The 21909-nt window shown below is 42.9% G+C and overlaps 1 protein-coding gene across 11 annotated transcripts in view; it reads left to right on the top strand.

The window, feature by feature from the left end:
* The window catches only part of si:ch211-127i16.2 (probable flavin-containing monoamine oxidase A), a 45896-nt gene that overhangs the window by 6778 nt on the left and 17209 nt on the right, over positions 1-21909 (top strand). For 10 of the 11 annotated variants that reach the window (XM_014132264.2, XM_014132252.2, XM_014132274.2 and 7 more), the window contains 5 exons: positions 171-328; positions 780-902; positions 1923-2007; positions 13708-13808; positions 15566-15724. In XM_014132264.2, coding sequence (XP_013987739.2) covers positions 171-328; positions 780-902; positions 1923-2007; positions 13708-13808; positions 15566-15724 — 626 coding nt within the window. The remainder of the gene's footprint in view (positions 1-170; positions 329-779; positions 903-1922; positions 2008-13707; positions 13809-15565; positions 15725-21909) is intronic. The other variant, XM_014132239.2, reaches the window with a different exon arrangement.

Below are 21909 nucleotides of genomic sequence, written 5' to 3'. Positions count from 1 at the left end.
AAATGATTGGCACCCTTGATGAAGATGAGGAAATAAATAATAATACAAATACTGAGCTATATAAGTTTTGGTCTCTCACTCTATCTCTATCTCTCTCTCTCTCTCTCTCTCTCTCTCTCTCTCTCTCTGTCTCTGTCTCTGTCTCTGTCTCCCTGTCTCCATGTCTCCAGAGATGAAGGAGGAGATGGGTGTGTGCAGCCGGGTTGTGTTTGGCATGGAGCCCAATCAGATGTCCTTCCTCTACTTCATCATGTATGCTGCAGCAGCTGGAGGCGTCCTGTGCCTGCTGGAGAGCACCCCAGGCTCAGCGCAGGAGTTCAGGGTCAAGGTGACCTGGGATGGGCTCTACCGCTATCGCTGCCTCTCTCTCTGGCTCCACATGGGGTAGAGTAGGGGACCGCTGGAGGTGGTGGTGACTTGAGTCCAGCCTATGGTCTTTTGACCCTCACAGTGGGTTAGGGAGAGGATTAGAATGGGTTGGGAATTTGTGGGAATTGTGACTTCCGTTACTCTCTATGGAAAAACAGGAGAATTCTCCTGTTCCGTTGTGTCTTTGAGAACGAGATATTGAAAAGAGAGCTAGAGAGATTTAGGGGAGAGCCATGTACAGTATAGAGAGATAGAGAAAGGGAAAGAGAAAAAGTTACTGGGACAGCCAGAGATAGAAAGAGAGAAACTGCATTCGATTTTTGTGGGACTTGGGTCTGGATATTGCTTGCTTACCACCTACCTAATTAAACTCAGCTCACTGATGGTCTACACGTCTTGTCACTGCACAGACATTGGACTGTACGGCTGCTCTGTGTCCACAGGGGGGAACCCAGCAGCTGTCAGAGCGTTTAGCCCAGCAGATTGGGAGAGAGAGTGTCCGGCTGGGCCAGGCTGTGACGGCCATATGGCAGGTAACGTACAGTAACAGCTCACTCAGTGAGTGACGAGGTGTGACACTGAGATAACAGTCACTTCAGACAGGGAACAAGCCATCTCCTGTGAGCCTCTGTCTGTTCCACTCCATTCTCTCTCTCTCTCTCTCTCTCTCTCTCTCTCTCTCTCTCTCTCTTTCTTTCTTTCTTTCTTTCTTTCTTTCTTTCTCTCTCACTCTCTCTTTCTCTCTCATGCTACTGAGAGGCACCACCGAGCACTGGCATTGCATTGCTTCACTGGAGATGTGTGTTAGCCTATTGAGTGGAGACACTGTGACCTTTGAGTGTTTGTGTACATGGTGGAAGTGCATAAAAGGTAATACATTTGGCTAGTTACTGTAGATGAAAGGCAGTTTACAGGAAGTTACCCTATCTATAAAAAGGATAATAGAGACCAAAATATACCTTGCTTACGTGATAGGTTAAAAGGAACATCTAATAGCCATTCTCGAAAAATATGATTATTTAAAAGGTTAAAATGACAAAACACTTGATTATTTACAAGGTTAAAGGACCATATAATATGCACCACCCTAATGAGGCTTTCAAAACAACTCAACTTTCCTTTTCCTCTGTGCTGCATGACCATGGTACCACTTGGCTTTACACTGCTGGCCCCACAGCGTTCTCCCTTAATAAGAACATATTGGCTTCCCCGGAGTGTCCAGAGTTTTGGTCATCCATAATGGACGGCACTATTATATTTCTCACCGGGGCCCTGCCCTCCAGGGCCATCTATAAAATCCACTGTGCCTCCATATCTCTGTGCTGGTCATCTCAATGGGCTCCTCAGAGCAGATAGCCCCCGGAGTGCTGCCTGGTTTGGTCTGGCCTGGCTTACTGGAGAGGAATACTAATGCTGCCTGTCTGTCACAGCTACTGTGCTGTATATTACATTGTATGCTGTAGATGTACACACTATTATATGTGTTTGTGATTTGATTTGTCTGTGTGTGCGTGTTCATGTACAGTACATGCATGTGTGTGTCTGTCCCACAGGATGCTGAGCGGGCCAAGGTGATGACAGCCACCCACTCCTACCTGTGCAGAGCAGTGATTGTCACCTGCCCTCCTCACCTGGCAGGTCAGTGTGTGTGTGTGTGTGTGTGTGTGTGTGTGTGTGTGTGTGTGTGTGTCTGTGTGTGTGTGTGTGTGTGTGTGTCCCACCTCTGTCACCCAATCTCTGTCGCCCCACCTCTGTCGCCCCACCTCTGTCGCCCCACCTCTGTCGCCCCACCTCTGTCGCCCCATCTCTGTCGCCCCACTTCATCACTCCTCTAATGAAATACCCACTGACACAGAAACTCAAAGGCAAGCCACTAAAGTGTGTTGAACAGGGCAGCCAAGCAGATATGACAAGACCCTGATTCCAGTAACTCATACTTAGGAGGTGGGATGGAGGAATGGAGGGATGAAGGCATGGCCCCACTGCCCGGTACCAAGAAACCAGAGAATGCATAGAACCTTCTGCTGGAGCAATGGACCCCAGCCAGGACACTTAATGAGACACATCTGGGAACAGCATTGAATTATGCAGCAGGGATTGGCCGGTCTCTGTTACCAGTGGCCTGCTGACTCTGAATCAGCTATGGAGGCAGCCTGACACGTGACAGGGACTCTTAAAACCAGAGCCTGTGCAGTAATTTAGATGTCTATCCAAAAACAGGGGTGAAGGATAAATAAAAGATGTGAGTGACGCTTAAAGTCATTTGTGTGACACGTTCAATTTGAAATGCAGGTGCCCTGGAAACTACCCTGGCATTTCCAGTCAGAGGAAGCTGGGTATGGACAGATCTTGGCATAAAGCTGACCTTGGCAAGGAGCAAGGTTCTCATTAAAGTCGGCTCTTAACGAACCGTGCTATTTTATAATTTTATTCGCATTGTTCATAACTTGTTTTGTACATAATGTTGCTGCTACCATCTCTTATGACCGAAAAGAACTTCTGGACATTAGAACTGGGATTGCTCACCTCAAATTGTACAAGGAGTTCTTCTTCAATGAGTCAGACACGAGAGATATACTATAGACACCCGACCAGGTCCAAATCTCTGTGATTTGCTGGAAAAGGAAACGTAGGTTTTGCGGAAAGAGATCAGGATGACTTGTGAGGATCAGGCGACGAGTGGCTAATCGGCCCTTGGCTTCCGTTCTGCTAGCTAACGTTCAATTGCTGGAAAATAAATGGGAGGAACTGAAAGCACGTATATCCTACCAACGGGACATTAAAAACTGTAATATCTTATGTTTCACCGAGTCGTGGCTGAACGACGACATTAAGAACATACAGCTGGCGGGTTATACACTGTCGGCAGGACAGAACAGCAGCCTCTGGTAAGACATGGGGCGGGGGCCTATGCATATTTGTAAACAATAGCTGGTGCACGATATCTATGGAAGTGTCAAGGTTTTGCTCGCCTGAGGTAGAGCATCTCATGATAAGCTTTAGACTACACTATCTACCTAGAGAGTTTTCATCTGTATTTTTCTTAGCTGTCTACATACCACCACAGACTGAGGCTGGCACTAAAACCTCACTCAATGAGCTGTATTCCACCTTAACATAAGCAAACAGGAAACGGCTCAACCAGAGGCGGCGCTCCAAGTGGTCATGGACATTAATGCAGGGAAACTTAAATCAGTTTTACCTCATTTCTACCAGCATGTTAAATGTGCAACCATAGGGAAAAAAATTCTAGACCACCTTTACTCCACACATAGAGACACGTACAAAACTCTCCCTCACCCTCCATTTGGCAAATCTGACCATAACTCTATCCTCCTGATTCATGCATACAAGCAAAAATTAAAGCAGGAAGCACCAGTGACTCGGTCTATAAAGAAGTGGTCAGATGAAGCAGACGTTAAACTACAGTACTGTTTTGCTAGCACAGACTGGAATATGTTCCTGGATTCTTCCGATGGCATTGAGGAGTACACCACATCATTCACTGGCTTTTATCAATAAGTGCATCGAGGACGTCATCCCCACAGTGACTGTACGTACATACCTCAACCAGAAGCCATGGATTACAGGCAACATTCGCACTGAGGTAAAGGGTAAAGCTGCCACTTACCAGACGAGCTAAATAACTTCTATGCTCGCTTCGAGGCAAGTAACACTGAAACATGCATGAGAGCATCAGCTGTTCCGGACGACTGTGTAATCACGCTCTCTGCAGCCGATGTGAGTAAGACCGTTGAACTAGTCAACATTCACAAGGCCGCTGGGCCAGACGGATTACCAGGACGTGTACTCCGAGCATGCGCTGACTAACTGTCAAGTGTCTTCACTGACATTTTCAACCTCTCCCTGTCTGAGTCTGTAATACCAACATGTTTCAAGGAGACCCCCATAGTCCCTGTTCCCGCACCAACAGCTCCACAGATGATGCAATCTCTATTGCACTCCACACTACCCTTTCCCACCTGGTCAAAAGGAACACATATGTTAGAATGCTATTCATTGACTACAGCTCAGCGTTCAACACCGTAGTGCCCTCAAAGCTCATCACTAAGCTAAGGACCCTGGGACTAAACACCTCCCTCTGCAACTGGATCCTGGACTTCCTGACGGGCCGCCACCAGGTGGTAAGGGTGGGTAACAACACATCCGCCACCCTGATCCTCAACACGGTGGCCCCTCGGGTGCGTGCTCAGTCCCCTCCTGTACTCCCTGTTCACTCATGACTGCACGGCCAGGCACGACTCCAACACCATCATTCATCATTAAGTTTGCTGATGACACAACAGTGGTAGGCCTGATCACCGACAACGATGAGACAGCCTATAGGGAGGAGGTCAGAGACCTGACTGTGTGGTGCAACGTGATCAAGACAAAGGAGATGATTGTGGACTACAGGAAAAGGAGGACTGAGCACACACCCATTCTCATCGACGGGGCTGTAGTGGAGCAGGTTGAGAGCTTCAAGTTCCTTGGTGTCCACATCACCAACAAACTAACATGGTCCAAACACACCAAGAAAGTTGTGAAGAGGGCACGACAAAACCAAAAGATTTGGTATGGGTCCTCAGGTCCTCAAAAGGTTTACAGCTGCACCATCGAGAGCATCCTGACGGGTTGCATCACTGCCTGGTATGGCAACTACTCGGCCTCCGACCGCAAGGCACTACAGAGGGTAGTGCGTACGGCCCAGTATATCACTGGGGTCAAGCTTCCTGCCATCCAGGACCTCTATACCAGGCGGTGTCATCGGAAGGCCCTAAAATTTGTCAAAGACTCCAGCCACCCTAGCCATAGATTGTTCTCTCTGCTACCGCACGGCAAGCGGTACCGGACCGCCAAATCTAGGTCGAAGAGCCTTCTAAACAGCTTCTACCCCCAAGCCATAAGACTCCTGAACAGCTAATCAAATGGCTACCCAGACTATTAGCATTTTTTGAGGTATTTTCTTAAAACTGCATTGTTGGTCAAGGGCTTGTAAGTAATCATTTCACTGTAAGGTCTACACCTGTTGTATTCGGCGCATGTGACAAATACAATTTGATTTGATTTGATGTTGTGCAAGGCCGACTCACACGCTCACCCACACACATTCACACACAGGCCTTGTATCTGTATAGAGCCACGATGAATAGTACATAACCCTCAAATAAAGTCAGACACACACACACACACACACACACACACACACACACACACACACACACACACACACACACACACACACACACACACACACACACACAGAGAGACACACAGACACACACACAGACAGCCCTTCTCTGGCACTCTGTCTTAGAGTTGTGTGTTCTCTGGTCCGTCATGTCTTGGCGGCTGTATGATTTATTCCGCCATCCATCTATCTTTTATAATGAGTAGAGTTGTCCTTTTTGCCTGTTTCTCAGCCATCTCAATGATTTATGAACTGTTGGGCTTGACTGCGTATTAGTTCACACTGCGGAAGTTTGTGGAGCCAGGATAGGAGAGTTTTGGCTGTATCTTGGCTTTTCAGAACATTGCTACATATTCATTTTCATACTCTAAATGTTTTATTTGTTTCAAAGTGTATTATACATGCCAAGTCGTTGTTTTGTTGTTGTCAACCTCAAAACTACTCTCTTGCTATCACTCTTAGAAAATGCCTGCAGTATGACTCAATGGAGTTCATTTGATCTTCATTTCTAGGACTGTTCTACTATACAATACACACAGCTGTCCATGTTCTAAATTATAATTTTGTTTGAATATATACTTGAGTCTCTGTGTGTGTGTGTGTGTGTGTGTGTGTGTGTGTGTGTGTGTGTGTGTGTGTGTGTGTGTGTGTGTGTGTGTGTGTGTGTGTGTGTGTGTGATTATGTGTTTGAGTAGTAGCTAGGTCGCTTTGAGCATGGCAGCTGTTTGTGTGTGTGTGTGTGCATGTGTATACAGTATGTGTGTGCATTAGTGTGTGTGCATGTGTGCACCTGGCTGTGTGTGTCTTCATGCCTGCATGTGTGTTTGTGTGTGTGTACATTTGTTTGTATGTGTGTACGTGTGCTCCTTCGTGTGTGTGTGTGTTTATTTTCTGTTGTGGATGTGGGTGAATTAAGGTGCACTCTACATGGGTGAAATTAGGTTCTGGGCAATAGGCATCTTCCTCTAAGTATAGTTCTACCTGACTAAACTGGAATTTCAACTGGATGCAATTGGACTTGACTGGCAGCCAAGCGGCCCAGCGCCTGATATTGCCATCTATCTTCAACCCTCTCCAAGAGGAGCTTTTCTAATGACAGCAGGCTAGGGCAATGGCACAGGACCCGACAGATCTGCCACTCATAGTTAATTCATATGGCTTGTTTACACTGTATGAAAACAGGTAAGAAATGCATTAGCATTGATTTGCCCACTATGACCCAAGCCTCTTCCAGCAGGCTGAAAGGCTTTCAGACAGTGTGTATAAGACTAAATCATGACTTATTTGGTATTGCACTGAAAGTAGGAGTTATTGCGTTGAAGTGAAGTTGTAGTGATTTAAAAAATATACAGTAGATATTAATCTCTCCGGAAGATTAAACCTTTGAAAACGGATTTGGTTATCAGTTTATTACATTGCATATATTTGTTTTTAAGAAAAGTACATACTGGTACTTGACTGCATTTGTGCTGTATTTCTCTCCAGTTTCTTATCGCTTTTCTTCTGGACCCTGAGAGAATGTAGCAACAAAGTTGGAGATAGAAAATGAGCAGTGTAAAATCCTAGAGCACCCTTGCCGGAGGCTACGGTTAGATCGCAGTTCTGTTTCACAGGTCACTGTCAAAAGAGGAGCTGGAGAGACAGATGTGCCAGTTATCAGGATAAAAAAACATTAAGGAGATAATTAATTAGTGAGAGAGCGCGAGAGAATAAGGGAGAGGGAGAGAGAGAGAGAGAGAGAGAGAGAGAGAGAGAGAGAATGAGAGACAGGCTAGAGACAGAGTGATAACAGACTGTAGTGAATATTAGCTGAGGGAAAACGGAGTCACAATGAGTCAGGGTTAGGGAGCCAGTAGAGCAGAAGACTACCTTCTAAAGATGAGGTGCGTGTCTAGACTGGCAGACAGTGTTACTGGAACGACAGTCAGCAATGATCGACTGTCACTGTTGGATTAGAGTGAAAGGCCTCTACCGATCCGAGCAAAATGTACCCCAAGGAAAATTCTGTCACCCATTTTAGAAGTAATCTCTTGGATCTGTTTGGTAAGCCCAGAGAGACACAGACATCCCTTGTCTCCAGGGCTGTACAGTTGTGGGCAAAAGTTTTGAGAATGACACAAATATGAATTTTCACAAAGTCTGCTGCCTCAGTTTGTATGATGGCAATTTGCATACACTTCAGAATGTTATGAAGAGTGATCAGATGAATTGCAATTAATTGCAAAGTCCCTCTTTGCCATGCAAATGAACTGAATCCCCCAAAAACATTTCTACTGCATTTCAGCCCTGACACAAAAGGACCAGCTGACATCATGTCAGTGATTCTCTCGTTAACACAGGTGTGAGTGTTGACGAGGACAAGGCTGGAGATCACTCTGTCATGCATAACAGACTGAAAGCTTCAAAAGGAGGGTGGTGCTTGGAATCATTGTTCTTCCTCTGTCAACCATGGTTACCTACAAGGAAACACGTGCCGTCATCATTGCTTTGCACAAAAAAGGGCTTCACAGGCAAGGATATTGCTGCCAGTAAGATTGCACCTAAATCAACCATTTATCGGATCATCAAGAACTTCAAGGAGAGCGGTTAAATTGTTGTAAGGAAGGCTTCAGGGCGCCCAAGAAAGTCCAGCAAGCGCCAGGACCGTCTCCTAAAGTTGATTCAGCTGCGGGATCGGGGCACCACCAGTACAGAGCTTGCTCAGGAATGGCAGCAGGCAGGTGTGAGTGGATCTGCACGCACTGTGAGGTGAAGACTTTTGAAGGATGGCCTGGTGTCAAGAAGGGCAGCAAAGAAGCCACTTCTCTCCAGGAAAAACATCAGGGACTGTACAGTTGGAGCCATAACTAAGTGGCTCGGGGAACAAAACATCGATATTTTGCGTCCATGGCCAGGAAACTCCCCAGACCTTAATCCCATTGAGAACGTGTGGTCAATCCTCAAGAGGCGGGTGGACAAACAAAAACCCACAAATTCTGACAAACTCCAAGCATTGATTATGCAAGAATGGGCTGCCATCAGTCAGGATGTGGCCCAGAAGTTAATTGACAGCATGCCAGGGCGGATTGCAGAGGTCTTGAAAAAGAAGGGTCAACTCTGCAAATATTGACTCTTTGCATCAACTTCATGTAATTGTCAATAAAAGCCTTTGACACTTATGAAATACTTGTAATTATACTTCAGTATTCCATTGTAACATCTGACAAAAATATCTAAAGACACTGAAGCAGCAATCTTTGTGGAAATGAATATTTGTGTCATTCTCAAAACTTTTGGCCACGACTGTACAGTAGCTCATAGCTCCTGCAGTCCTCTCCCCCGGCCAGGCTTTAAAACACCCTGTTGAACTAATCAAACTCTTTATTGTCCTATTTTATAGTGTCCGCCCTTGAGTTTAGGTGGCAAGATGATTAGTTAAATCATGCCTTTAAGTGTCTGATTGGAACTAAAGCCTGTCGTCCACTTTCCTCTCCAGCTCTCTGGTATGCCAGCCATGGTTTGAACATTACAGTGCTGTGTAATAAGACCAAGACTAAAGCACCTCCAATACCTGAATGTAGATGTAAACCTGCAGTCACATGATCACAGGTCCAGACTTTACCTATAAAGCCCCACTGAAATACTCTATTGTAAACACTGGACCCATTTCCTGTCTCCTGATGCTTAATCCTCTACCCTCTGAGTGACATTGGACTGTTGGTTGGTCTGTGGCAATGGATGTGGTTGTGAATGTAATTGAGTATAAGAAGTGGGTTCATTGTGTTTACAATACAGTATTGCAGTGGGGATAATAACTAACTAATAATTTTGCTTTTGTCTTACTACACAGCACTGTACTTTTCACACCATAACAATTGACCAGATCACAACAGTGTATCGGGGTTCTTGAGACAAGTAGAATACTGAATAGAGAATTTAAAAAGCTTATTGCAATTTCAATGAGGTAGCCATCAGGGAATGAATGAATCAGGAGACTAATTAATGATTGAAAGCAATTGTGCCAGTATGTAGCATGTGTAATCAGCCCATTCTGTGCCCATTCTCACATTACTAATGAAATCATTGTTATTACCATGGTGCTACAAAGGTACATTCATCCCCAGTTATCAGTCTTTACACCATCTGCCAATGAAGCATGGACTTGTGAGTCATAAATACATAAATGCATCATAAATACAATACCTTTGGAATAACCTTGTTGAATAGGTCAATCAGCTAGTTCAAAAAGTAGACATTTTAATGTCACACATTCACTAACGCTGAATTTCAATGGAAACTGTATTTATAGTGTGTTTGGCTGTCACATCACACTTCACACATTGACATGTCTCTGTAGACTATGACATGGAAAAGCATTAATAACCATTCTATATTGAATGACAATTTTATTCATAGTCTACATCCTAAATGGCACCCTATTCGCTATATAGTGGGCCCTATGGGCTCTGGTCAAAAGTAGTGCACTAAATATGGAATAGGGTGCTATTTGGGACATAGATATACACTACATTACCAAAAGTATATGGACACATGCTTGTCCAACATCTCATTATGCAGATAATCTGGAATTTTCATGGCATTATTATTTCTCATAAAAACTAGAAGAGAAGCATTTCATCTCTCGTCAACACTCACACAGGAAATACTGTATGTGCAGTTATAGACATGTTGCTCTGTTTTGAGCCAGCTGCAGCTTTGCTAGGTGTTTCTTTGCTGCACTTGACCGTATTACCGGACAGTAATCAAGATGGGACAAGACCAGAGCCTGAACAACTAGTACAGTTGTGTCATAACTCTCCTGTGACGTTCTGAAGGATCAGGTTACAGTGGGTCTGCTCTGTAGAGCAGAGAGGGAGAGCGGGAAGTCGGCTGTTTTATGGTCGGTCATAAAATACGCTGCCCCTACTCTCTGTAGTGTTCGAGATTGGAATGTAAACTGTGGAACACAGAGAGACACTTGTACATCAAAAGTTTGAATAATTTAACAATATTTATATTTTTGAGAATGTGGGAGTGGTCCGTGGACACTTAAGGGGCAGTCATGACGAGTGTGTTTCATTTGGTGATCTCATGAAGGACAGGAAACACACATAACTGTATCTCATAAAGTGTACATTTTTCAGCTGTCAGGTTTACATCTAAATATTGTGAAACGTATGTGATTAAACATGAAACTATTTGTGAAAAGATGTTATGTGATGTTAACCTTCTAAATGAGATAATATGGGTTTTCATATAAAGTTAACCAAATCATTGGCCACACCAACAAAATGTACATTAAGTCAGAGAATGCCGGGACGGAGTCCCCACTTTGGAATGGCTACAATTCTATAGACCATTAGACCAGAAAATATGGAGCTGACGCTACATGTTGACATGGTTAAGAACTACAACTCTATAGGCCGTGGAGACCATACAGCTGTAGTTTTGGCTACACGGCTTGAAATTGTTAAACTCTGAGACTATCGATCACTATCGATCACTACAGACTAAGAGCAAATCCTAGACGTATAATTACTAATCTGCAGCTGGAAATTACGTAAGTGTAGTAGGAGAATACCGACAACCGCGGAAGCATCTATTCTATGCAACAACCATCTGTATGCCTGACGTATCTATTATGAACACAACCAGAGAATTTCTGTCCATTGACTCTCCAGCAGACGGACCGGCGACCACAGGGAGAGACAACAAGACATACACTCGTAAATATGTCAATTGCAATTTCTTTTTTAATGAGCGGTCGTTCATGTAAGGTATTAGCAATTTCTATGAGTGTTGTTATCAGCTATGAGTTTCCCGCTCTTGAGCATCCCACACTCGCTTTCCTTTGTCTACTAAGCCATCATACCGGTTTAGCCCACTAGGGACTTATCAATGCATTGTGTTAGTAACCAATATCTACTGTTTGTTTGTTATGTAGTTCTGTGATTATTTAGGTAGTTAGTAAATAAATATTTAAGCCAATTTGTATGTTGCTGATTCATCATTTAGGCTAGCGTTTGTGCAGATATCCAAGGGTTTGCGACGTTCAGTAATGAGAACTGATGAGATAATGATACATTAATAGAAGACTAATCGATAAGATATGAAAATATCTGAAGAGTCGTTTCGGGAAATGAGACTCTATAAACGTTTTCCCGTGGTGACCCGACTTCCTAGTTATTTAAAGTTTACATGACTAGTTTAATCACGTAGTAATAATTACACATAGAGAAAATAACAGTCTTCACATTTAATAATAGTCACAGACACAACATTATGGTGCCCCTTGTGAGGAGTCTAAGATAGAATGAGGTCTTGATGATGGAATTAAGCATATATATTAATTTTGCTAACATTTTACTGTACAAACAGACTGCGTTAGATACGATACGAATAGAGCCCATAGAAGTTGTCCCAGTGTTGCGTATCTGATGATGTCAGGGTGTCTTAGGAGTTGGTGAAGGCCAGCATCCCAGAGTCGTCTCTTCACTGTTGACGTTGAGACTGGTGTTATGCGGGTACTATTTAATAAAGCTGTCAGTTGAGGACTTGTGAGGCATCTGTTTCTCAAACTAGATACTCTGATGTACTTGTCCTCTTGCTCAGCTGTGCACCGGGGCCTCCCACTCCTCTTTCTAATCTGGTTAGAGCCAGTTTGTACTGTTCTGTGAAGGGAGTAGTACACAGCGTTGTACGAGATCTTCAGTTTCTTGCTAATTTCACGCATGGAATAGCCATCATTTCTCAGAACAAGAATAGACTGACGAGTTTCAGAAGAAAGTTCTTTGTTTCTGTAGACTTTGAGCCTGTAATTGAACCCACAAATGCTAACGCTCCAGACACTCAACTAGTCTAAAGAAAGCCAGTTGTATTGCTTCTTTAATCAGGACAACAGTTTTCAGCTGTGCTAACATAATTGCAAATGGGTTTTCTAATGATCAATTAGCCTTTTAAAATGATAAACTAAGATTAGCTAACACAACATGTCATTGGAACACAGGAGTGATGGTTGCTGATAATGGGCCTCTGTACGCCTATGTAGATATTCCATTAAAAATATTCAGTTTCCAGCTACAATAGTAATTTACAACATTAACAATGTCTACACTGTATTTCTGATCAATTTGATGTTATTTAAATGTACAAAAAAAATTGCCTTTTCTTTAAAAAACAAGGACATTTCTAAGTGACCCCAAACTTTTGAACGGTAATGTATATACATTTGCAAAAAAATAAAATAAAAAAAAAAAAATCTTTCCCCCAAATTCTCATAATGGGGTATGTAGGATGTTATGTAAAAAAAATGTGGCTGTAATGTACAAACTTTACCAAAATATTGATTTCCTTGTCATTTTCATGTCAGAGAAGGTGTAACCCACTTTTCAATCTTGTGTTTTATTATTTCGTTTTGTTAGCAGAAAGGGCCTTCATTTATAGTTTCTGACAGACATTGACAGCTCTAGAACAGTAGTCCCCATCTTACACAAGCTTTTGTGACACCGCAGACAATGTTGACTGCCTTCTCCTCAGTCTGTGAGAGACATTCCATATTCCTAGCCTTGACAGTACAATACTGATGAAGTTTTTCAATCTGTCTTTACAAAGGAACACTACAAGTTGGATCTTGAAATGTAAATAACGTTACTGGTTACTGCAACCACAGTTTTAAGGCAGACCGACAGCCCAGCAGTGTTTAATCGCAGGGATTTTCTGTGCAGGGCCATTTCTGAGAGAGCCATGCAGGCAGTCACTGGGGATTGTATCCAATTTACCTGAGTGCTGGTCGATGATTCAAAAACTAAAGCCCATTCAGATCAATACAGGGGTTAACCAAAGTGATGCGTGATATCTAGTCCTCTCCTCCTCTCGCTCTCACTCTCTTATTCTCTTTTCCTTTTGAATCGCTCGCTATATCTTTGTCCCTTAATTCTCTATACCTCTATTTTCAGTCACTATCTTACTCTCTCTCTCTGCGTCCCATTGTCCATTTCTCTCCACTGTTTCTATGTTGTCCACCGGAATTAGGATTTCCAAAACCCAGAGAGGCACAACATCTCGATTCAGCATATTTTCTCTCCCCTCTGACGTCTATTATAGCATAGTGACAAGTCATCACCTTTCTCCTGAGAACCCAATCTCCATATATTTCTCCTTCTCCCCAGCTAAGATCCACTACCAACCTGCTCTACCCATTCAGAGAGAACACCTCACACAGAACATGCCTGTTGGGCACTTGATGAAGTTTGTCATCACCTACCAGATGGTCAGTAACACACACACACACACACACACACACACACACACACACACACACACACACACACACACACACACACACACACACACACACACACACACACACACACACACACACACACACACACACACACACACACACACACAGTCAATAACACCATTTATTAACACCTTTGGCTCATAAGAGACTTGACACATATTGGTAACAACACTACCACTTTTCTCATAGAATGTTCAAAATATATTCTCAGTCTGTACTGTATATGAACACGATTTGTTAAAAACGAAATGTTAGTCTAAAATAAATGTGAGATAATGTCTAGAGGCTTTTTATAGTGGAGATTTATAAAGTTTGTAAATTGCCTGGCTGGAATGATAAGACAGTGGATTGCACAATCAGATGGAACTGTGTAAATAGGCATTTTAACATAATAGATTTGTGGGATAGACTTGTGGGATAGACACCAGCTGGAATGCGGTTTTAACCAATCAGCATTCAGGATTAGAACCACATATAATAATATAATAATAATATACACAGTGGGATCTCTTGGGTACCTGTAAACATAGAGGGAATATCAACAATAATGTCAGCACATAACTATATTGTCAGTATCCATTTTACAGTGCCTTCAGAAAGTATTCACACCCCTTTACTTTTTCCACATTTTGTTGTTTTTCGAAGTGAGAGTAAAATGGATTTAATTGTCACTTTTTGTCAACGATCTACACAAAATTCTCTGTAATGTGAAAAATGTATTCTTAAAAAAATTCTTCAAGCTCTGTCAAGTTGTTTGTTGATCATTGCTAGACAGCCATTTTACATTTTAGTCATTTAGCAGACACTCTTATCCAGAGCAACTTACAGTAGTGAATGCATACATTTCATGCATTTTTTAAATGTATTATTATTTTTATTTTTTTGTACTGGCCCCCCGTGGGAATCGAACCCACAACCCTGGCGTTGCACACACCATGCTGGCGTTGCAAACACCATGCTCTACCAACTGAGCCACAGGGAGACAATTTTCAAGTCTTGCCGTAGATTTTCAAGCCAATTTGAGACAAAACTGTAACTAGGCAACTCAGGAACATTCAATGTTGTCTTGGTAAGCAACTCCAATGTATATTTGGCCTTGTGTTTTAGGTTATTGTCCTACTGAAAGGTGAATTTGTCTCCCAGCCTCTGTTGGAAAGCAGACTGAACCAACTTTTGCTCTAGGATTTTTCCTGTGCTCTGTAACAATTTTGAAAAACATAATTCAACTTTCACATTGTGGGTTATTGTGTGTAGGCCAGTGTAAACAAAATCTCCATTTAAATAATTTTTAATTCATGCTGTAACACAACAAATGTGGAAAAAGAACCACACTGAAGGTAAAACACTCTGACAAGATTTGAACATCCAAAGTAAGGATAGAGATTGACTTGACTTGAATTTTGAATATTAGATTCAGTGATGTGCTGCATCTGTTACATTTTTGTTGTGTTTTGCGCTAAGATGTCATAAAGTGTAAACTTTGCTATGAGCATTAGTGTGGTTTTACACAGTCATTTAAAACAGCACAATCTCTTCTGAATAGATGGAAGTTCATCCCAACAAGCATAACACATTTACAATCCACTAATTTTGGAAACCGCAGACCTCAAGTGTACTATTAGCTAGTGCATCGGGGGCGATCTGTGTGTGGTAAGTGCATCTAGCTCATCCAGCTGTCATTCCCTCTCTCTCTCTCGCTCTCCTCTTCTCTCTCTCTGCTGCAGGCGTTCTGGCGTGAGAAGGGTTACTCGGGAGAGATAGTGGCACGACCCTCTGCGGAGTGTCCCTTGAGCGTCACCTTCGACGGCACCAGTCCCAGTGGGAGTGCTGCTCTCGTGGGCTTCATCTCTGGCGTGCAGGCCTACAATTGGAGCTCCAGAGAGGTAACCAGGATGGAGAGATGGATGGATGGATGGATGGATGGATGGATGGAGGGATACGAGGCATATGACGGAGACACAGGGAAGACAGCATAGACAATATGTGGAGTACACTCTCCCTGAACACGTTTCTATGAAGCGTAGATCATGTTATTAAAGAATGGATATTGTTGAACTGTGAATAACCTAGCAAACGAGGCCCATGTTTTCACCCTGGTTGAACCCAGAGGCATCTACTGGATCATTACCCGACGGCTTCATTATTTTGTTAAACATCCGGCTCGTGACATAACACCAGTACAGAGACTGCCTGTCACCTACCTACATACCAGATACTACATACCAGATAGATGATCGAGAATGAGAGAAAAAAACTGTTCCACTCCACTGGTAAATGTGTGTGAGAGAGCTATTTTCACACTGTTTGTGATAGAAAAAGCAGATAGACAGATAAAGTGATCCCTTTCACACAGTCCTGTGTTATCAGCTTCATATGGCAGCAGGTGAGAGACATGTGGAGAGGGAAAGAGAGAAAGAACGTGGGGAGATAGAGAAGGTGTAAATGGGTATCATTTGGCTGAAGAGTATTGGGAAGGGTGCTTACTGGCAGAGTGTGGTAAATGGTGTTGTCACCCTTTTACAGTATATGGGCCAACATGAGTGGCTCCATATCCATTAAAAAAATGTCAGTAGTGTTGAAGTGTTCACTTCAACTTTTTGGCTAAATACAAGCTGCTACCTATTTTCAGCCTTGATATTTGAAGTGGTACACCTGGCTGCATCTCTGCTCTCAAGTGAACTATCAAATGGCAAGGCTTAAACTATTTCTTGTTGTGTCATCCTTGAGCCCTAAAACAAAGAGCACACAAAACACTCAAATTGGTATTCTTTCAAAGACGTATTATGAAAAGAGAAAATACAAAACAGATTGCATGCCAGTCCATCTGTGATTATAAGCAGATTAATTAACAAAACTGCATATCAGTGGGATTCTACAAACCAATCAAATAGGTTCCCATGTCGTTAATCATGTTTTCTCAACTGAAAATCTGATCAATCCAATTTATTTGTAAAGCCCTTCAGCTGATGTCACAAAGTACTGTACAGAAACCCAAAGTGCTGTACAGAAACCCAGCCTAAAATCCCAAACAGCAAGCAATGCAGAAGCATGGTGGCTAGGAAAACTCCCTAGAAAGGCCAGAACCTAGGAAGAAGCCTAGAGAGGAATGTGAATGTGGTGGTCGATGGTATCAAAAGCAGCACTAGGGTCTAGGAGCACGAGGACAGATGCAGAGCCTCGGTCTGACACCATTAAAAGGTAATTTGCCACCTTCACAAGTGCAGTCTCAGTGCTATGATGGGGTCTAAAACCAGACTGAAGCGTTTCGTATACCGTAATTTCCAGACTATAAGCCGCAACTTTTTTCCCAGGCTTTGAACCTCGCGCCTTAAACAATGATGCGGCTAATATATGGATTTTTCCCGCTTTCAATTTTTTTATTTTTTTATTTTTTTATTTTTACATTCTGTGACATGCTCAGTTTTTTGGCGGCATGAAGCTTTCATTAGACCAATGAAATTGCCGAACGGGTTAAGGTCAAACAAGTTTTTTGTTTACTGTTTAGATTAAATCGAGCGCTCTCAAACTTCCCATCATTCTGATTATGGTAGTCATTTTGTCACCCTGATTCCTGGGGGCACAACAAAGTATTTGCAGCCACTCGACATCAGTGTAAATTGTGCATTTAAGGTGGCGCTCCGTGTTCAGTGGGAGGCTTGGATGACAAGTGGGGAGAAATCCCTCACTTAAACGGGCCGCATGCGAAGAGCAACTTATGGTCAAGTCTGCCAGTGGGTCCTGACAGCGTGGTGCATTGTCAAAAAATCCACTATCATCAACGGGTTTCGAAAGGCTGGACTGCTGCATGTTGAAGAGGGCTCAGCGGGGGATTTGCCTCCGGATGAAAGTGACGAGAGCGACAATGAAAACGATCCAATATCGGATGAAGCAATTCTGAGGCTATTCAACTCCGACACCGAAGGAGATGGTTTCAGTGCACAGGAGAAGGAAGATGGTGACCAATGACTTTCTTGGTAGGCTACTGTTTACTGCAAATTTTTTATTTTTTGTTACAAGCCGTGCTTCGTTAAAGCCTATTAATTTTTGTTACAAGCCGTGTTTCGTTGAAGCCTATTTATTTTTGTTACAAGCCGTGTTTCTTTAAAGCCTGTGTAAAGTTCATTTGTTTCAATGTACGGGTAGGCACTTGCGGCTTATAGACATGTGCGGCTTATTTATGTTCAAAATAATACATTTTTTAAAATTCAGTGGGTGCGGCTTATATTCAGGTGCGCTTAATAGTCCGGAAATTACGGTACATTGTTTGTCTTCAGGAAGGCAGTGAGTTGTGGGAGAGGAATGGGAGATTTGATATAGGCTGATAGTTTTTTATATTTTCTGGGTCAAGGTTTGGCTTTTTCAAGAGAGGCTTTATTACTGCCACTTTTAGTGAGTTTGGTACACATCTGGTGGATACCTTTACCTCCCTTATCTCACCTCATTTGCTCACATTGTACATAGACCTATTTTTCTACTGTATTATTGACTGTATATTTGTTTTACTCCATGTGTAATTCTGTTGTTGTATGTTGTCGAACTGCTTTGCTTTATCTTGGCCAGGTCGCAATTGTAAATGAGAACTTGTTCTCAACTTGCCTACCTGTTTAAATAAAGGTGAAATAAATAAATAAATAACCATTAATAGAGAGCCGTTTATTATGTTCATCATAGGAGGGCCAAGCACAGGAAGCAGCTCTTTCAGTAGTTTTGTTGGAATAGGGTCCAGTATGCAGCTTGAAGGTTTAGAGGCCATGATTATTTTCATCAATGTGTCAAGAGATATAGTACTAAAAAACTTGAGTGTCTCCCTTGATCCTTGGTCCTGGTAGAGTTGTGCAGACTCAGGACAACTGAGCTTTGGAGGAATACGCAGATTTAAAGAGGAGTCCGTAATTTGCTTTCTAATGATCATGATCTTTTCCTCAAGGAAGTTCATGAATTTATCACTGCTGAAGTGAAAGCCATCCTCTCTTGGGGAATGTTGCTTTTTAGTTAGCTTTGCGACAGAATCAAAAATACATTTTGGATTGTTCTTATTTTCCTCAATTAAGTTGGAAAAATAGGATGCTCGAGCAGCAGTGAGGGCTCTTCGACGGTACTGTCTTTCCAAGCTAGTCGGCGCCATTTCCGTTCCAATTTTCTGGAAGCTTGCTTCAGGGCTCGGGTATTTTCTGTATACCAGGGAGCTAGTTTCTTATGACAAATGTTTTTAGGGTTGCGACAGCATCTAGGGTATTGCGCAAGGTTAAATTGAGTTCCTCAGTTAGGTGGTTAACTGATTTTTATACTCTGACGTCCTTGGGTAGGCGGAGGGAGTCTGGAAGGGCATCTAGGAATCTTTGGGTTTTCCGAGAATTTATAGCACAACTTTTGATGATCCTTGGTTGAGGTCTGAGCAGATTATTTTTTGCGATTGCAAACATAATAAATGTGGGTTCGATAGTCCAGGATCCACAACATTTATTCCATGGGACAAAACTAGGTCCAGAGTATGACTGTGGCAGTGAGTAGGTCCGGAGACATGTTGGACAAAACCCACTGAGTCGATGATGGCTCCGAAAGCCTTTTGGAGTGGGTCTGTGGACTTTTCCATGTGAATATTAAAGTCACCAAAAATTAGAATATTATCTGCCATGACTACAAGGTCCGATAGGAATTCAGGGAACTCAGTGAGGAACGCTGTATATGGCCCAGGAGGCCTGTAAACAGTAGCTATGAAAAGTGATTGAGTAGGCTGCATAGATTTCATGACTAGAAGCTCAAAAGACAAATGGTAAATTTAAATTCGCTATCGTAAATGTTAGCAACACCTCTGCCTTTGCGGGATGTGCGGGGGATATGGTCACTAGTGTAACCAGGAGGTGAGGCCTCATTGAACACAGTACATTCATCAGTGTAACGATTAGACCAAGGTGCAGCGGGAACGTGTATACTCATCTTCTTTATTAAATCAAAAGAAGGAAAAACAAACAAATCACGTATACAAAACAATGACCGACACTAAACAGTCCTGTCATGTGCACAGACACAAATCAGGAGACAACTACCCACAAATCCCATTACAAAAACACCCTTACACATAGGACCTTCAATCAGAGGCAACGAGGAACAGCTGCCTCCAATTGAAGGTCAATCCAATGAACTAAACATAGAAATAGATAGACTAGACTGAACATAGAAATACACTAACATAGAATATAGACCAAAAAACCCCAGAACACATAAAACAAACACCCCTCTTACATAAGTACATAGCCCAACAAACCCCGAACCACATAAAACAAACACCCCCTGCCACGTCCTGACCAAACTACAATAACAAATAACCCCTTTACTGGTCAGGACGTGACAATCAGGCTTAAGGCATGTTTCAGTCAGGCCAATCACATCAAGATTATGATCAGTGATTAGTTCATTGACTATAACTGCCTTGGAAGTGAGGGATCTAACATTAAGTAGCCCTTTTTTGAGATGTGAGGTATCACAATCTCTTTCAATAATGGCAGGAATGTAGGTGGTCTTTATTCCAGTGAGATTGCTAAGGCGAACACCGCCATGTTTAGTTTTGCCCAACCTAGGTCGAGGCAAAGACATGGTCTCAATGAGGATAGCTGTGCTGACTACACTGACTGTGCTAGTGGCAGACTTCACTAAGCTGGCAAGCTGGCTAACAGCCTGCTGCCTGGCCTGCACCCTATCTCATTGTGGAGCTAGGGGAGTTAGAGCCCTGTGTATGTTCGTAGATAAGATGAGAGCACCCCACCAGCTAGGATGGAGTCTGTCGCTCCTCAACAGGCCAGGCTTGGTCCTGTTTGTGGGTGAGTCCCAGAAAGAGGGCCAATTATATTCAAATTCTATCTTTTGGGAGGGGCAGAAAACAGATTTTAACCAGCGATTGAGTTGTGAGACTCTGCTGTAGAGCTCATCACTCCCCCTAACTGGAAAGGGGCCAGAGACAATTACTCTATGCCGACACATCTTTCTAGCTGATTTACACGCTGAAGCTACGTTGCACTTGGTGACCTCTGACTGTTTCATCCTAACATCGTTGGTGCCGACGTGGATAACAATATCTCTATACTCTCTACACTCGCCAGTTTTAGCTTTAGCCAGCACCATCTTCAGATTAGCCTTAACGTCGGTAGCCCTGCCCCCTGGTAAACAGTGTATGATCGCTGGATGATTTGTTTTAAGTCTAATACTGCGGGTAATGGAGTCGCCAATGTATAGGGTTTTCAATTTGTCAGAGCTAATGGTGGGAGGCTTTGGCGTCTCAGATCCCGTAACGGGAGGAGTAGAGACCAGAGAAGGCTCGGCCTCTGACTCCGACTCGCTGCTTAATGGGGAGAACCGGTTTAAAGTTTCTGTCGGCTGAATGAGCGACACCGGTTGAGCATTCCTACAGCATTTCCTTCCAGAAGCCATGAGAAAATTGTCCAGCTGCGGGGACTGTGCGAGGGGATTTATACTACTAACTGTACTTACTGGTGGCACAGACGCTGTTTCATCCTTTCCTACACTTAAATTGCCATTGCCTAACGATTGCGTCTGAAGCTGGGCTTGCAGCACAGCTATCCTCGCCGTAAGGCGATCGTTCTCCTGTATATTATCAGTACAGCGACTGAAATTAGAAGGCATCATGTTAATGTTACTACTTAGCTTCGGCTGGTGGAGGTCCTGACAAACCACGTCTAGATAAAGCATCCGGAGTGAAAAAGTTGAATGAAAAAACTCGAGTAAGGGAAAAACTAAAAATATAAACGGTAATTAAAAATTAAAAACCGTAAAGTTGGCAGGTAGCAATGTAAGGTTAGCAACAAAACGCACAGCAGCACGTAAACAGGTGAAACAGATCAGGGCTTCCTAGTAGTGGTTACGTTTGATACTGGAGCTCCAAGGCATGCGTTGAAGTCGCTAAGATTTCAACATGGAAATGTTGGACTTGAGACTTGATCTTTAATTTCTTAGATAGTAAACATTCATACCGTAGTAAAAGACTAGTTAATTAATTATGGACACTGACCTATTTATAACCTGTTGCTCCTAAAGTGTATGGTCATAAAAAAAC

The sequence above is a fragment of the Salmo salar genome, chromosome ssa01 (genome assembly GCF_905237065.1).
Source record: "Salmo salar chromosome ssa01, Ssal_v3.1, whole genome shotgun sequence".
NCBI lineage: Eukaryota > Metazoa > Chordata > Actinopteri > Salmoniformes > Salmonidae > Salmo > Salmo salar.
Note: the sequence above shows the minus strand (reverse complement) of the source record. Positions and strands in the feature narration are given on the sequence as shown.